We start from the raw sequence: 2499 nt of genomic DNA on the forward strand, positions 1-2499 counted from the left end.
AACACCAAGAATTACATAACTTAACACCAAGAATGTACATAACCTACCACCAAGAATGTACATAACACCAAGAATGTACATAAATGTTAGATTATTTTAGTAAAGTGAAACTTTAGAACCTTTCCTTCTTCCTGATTACTTGCTGTGCAAATCATCACAACGAAGAACTTACTTATAAACTGCCCTAGAGTTCCTTAAACATTTTGAATCAACTGTTGACTTAAAAAAATATTCACAGCCTAAAAGTTGAGAGTTATGTTTTATTTAGTGGGAATTTTTAGGACTTCAAGCCCAGGAGACAGCATCTGAAGTGACCCTGGGAGAACTGCTCTGAAGAGATGAGGGAAGGAGCCAGGTTATATAGAGGTTTGGCCACAAAGTACAGGTAGTCTGAATGTCACAAGATGACTGTTGATTAAAGAAAACCAGATATCCCAAGTTAAGGAATTTAGCACTTCTCTATGTATGGGAAGATGCAAAATCATTCCTTCTCTACGCACCTCCTCTCTCTGGGGCCAGTAGCCTGTGTTTTTTCCGTCCTGGGCTTCCTTGGGGTTCACTGTAGGGAGTGACTTCAGGCTGATGCCTGCCAGGTACCACGTTTTCTTCTCCCTCCTGGGTGTTCTTGGGCCTCACCAGCTCATATTGGAGGGCTGCAATTGCTGATGACTATGACATCCTTATTTACTGATATGGCGGGAAATGCTTCATTTCTCACAACCAAGAACAAACAATAATCTTTTTAACATGGAACACTGGTGACTGGCAACAGAAAGCAACTTGGGCTGATTTCAGGAAAAGAGAGTTTATTGGAAGCATGTTGGACTGCCTCTAGAATCAACGGCAAGCTAAAGCATAAGTTCTAAAAGTATGGTCTGGGGCTCCTGGGGTCCCTGAGACCCTTCCAGGGAAACCGAAAAGTCAAAATGAATTCTGTAATAACAGTAAGATGTTATTTGGCTTTTTCATTGATGATGCAAAAGCTATCGTGATGAAAACTGATGCTTTAGCATGAATTAAGACAAACTATACTCATAGTAATTGCATTCTTTACGACCATGCACAGCAGGAAAAAAAAAAAGAGTCACTTTCACTTTATCATGTCCTTGATAGAGTCATGAAATGGTTAAACCTTGACCCTTGAGAAGGGAACATTTTACTGTTAGATGTGATGAAATGAGAAGTATGCATAAACCACTGTTTCTGCATTATGAGCCATGATGACACCCTCGAGATAAAGCATGTGTGCGATTCTTAGAGCTGCAAACTGAACCAGCCACTTTGTTCATGGAATGTCATTGTTAATCAAAAGAGTGCCTGACAAACTTCAGACCTGGTCCTTGGCAGTGCCTGCTAAGTCACTTCAGTCACGTCTGACTCTGCAACCTATAGACTGGAGCCTTCCAGGCTCCTCTGTCCATCGGATTCTCCAGGCAAGAATACCAAAACAGGTTGCTATTACCTCCTCCAGGGGATCTTCCTGACTCAGGGATCAAACCTGCATCTCTTACGTTTCCTGCATTGGCAGGCAGGTTTCTTTACCTCTAGCGCCACCTGGGAAGCCCCAGGCCTTTGGCGAGCACTTTCTCAAAAAATGGACAAGAATGAGTCTGTCGTTTCAATGATAGTTACTGATAGTATTGTAAGCAATGATAAAATTCAAACCTTCAAGCTAAAATCTGAATTTTGAGGAAAAACTTGTCAATTAGGACTTTCTGCTGTGAGCTAAGCAACTTCCTAATACTGCAAGAATTTTCTGATGAGCTTGGTGGTGTTTTTGATATTATATAATGAAATATGTCAAAATTTGGAAGATCTGCTTAAATCAGCAAGCCAGTTCTTTTCTACATGGCCAAAGTACAATATTACAAAATTATGTCTGGCTGAAAGTTCCATTCAAAGTGCAAGATAGACCAATGGATTTCAATGAAACAGAGTACAAAATTTCACTGATATGTTTCCAGACTTCACAGTGGAACTAATCTTTAAGAAACTACTGCTCACAAATTTGGGTGTGAAATTAAAGGAGTATATCCATACTATCTGAAAAGGTTATTAAAATCCGCTTCCCTTTTCTAACTGCATATCAGGGCAACGCTGGATTTTTTTTTTTTTTCATTTCTCAACCCAAACAACAAATTGCAACACAATGAATTCAAAAGTGAATGTGAAAATCTACCTATTTTCTACTGTCAGACATTAAGGAGTTTTACCAAAAAATGTTAAAACAATGCCACTCTTCTGGATTTTTAAAGAAAATATAGTTATTTTCATAACAGTGTGTCAAAGGTAACATATTTATTATTTTGTTTCTATTTGAATTAATATTTTTAGGATATTGCCATTGTTCAGTCACTAAGTTATGTCCAACTCCTTGTGGCCCCATCAACAGAAGCATACCAGGCTCCTGTGTCCTTTACTATCTCCCAGAGTTTGCTCAAAGCCATGTCCATTGAGTTGGTGATGCTATCTAAACATCTCATTCTCTGCTTTTGCCTT

At 39.0% G+C, this 2499-nt stretch overlaps 1 protein-coding gene across 1 annotated transcript in view; it reads right to left on the reverse strand.

Annotated features, from left to right (window-relative positions):
* Positions 1 to 644, reverse strand: part of FAM174B (family with sequence similarity 174 member B) — a 43577-nt gene extending 42933 nt beyond the window's left edge. Inside the window, exon 1 of the mRNA XM_040257132.1 lies at positions 637 to 644. Within this exon, the coding sequence (XP_040113066.1) occupies positions 637 to 644 (8 nt within the window). The remainder of the gene's footprint in view (positions 1 to 636) is intronic.
* Positions 645 to 2499: the final 1855 nt, after the last annotated feature.

This window comes from Oryx dammah, unplaced genomic scaffold (genome assembly GCF_014754425.2).
Source record: "Oryx dammah isolate SB20612 unplaced genomic scaffold, SCBI_Odam_1.1 HiC_scaffold_16, whole genome shotgun sequence".
Lineage (NCBI taxonomy): Eukaryota > Metazoa > Chordata > Mammalia > Artiodactyla > Bovidae > Oryx > Oryx dammah.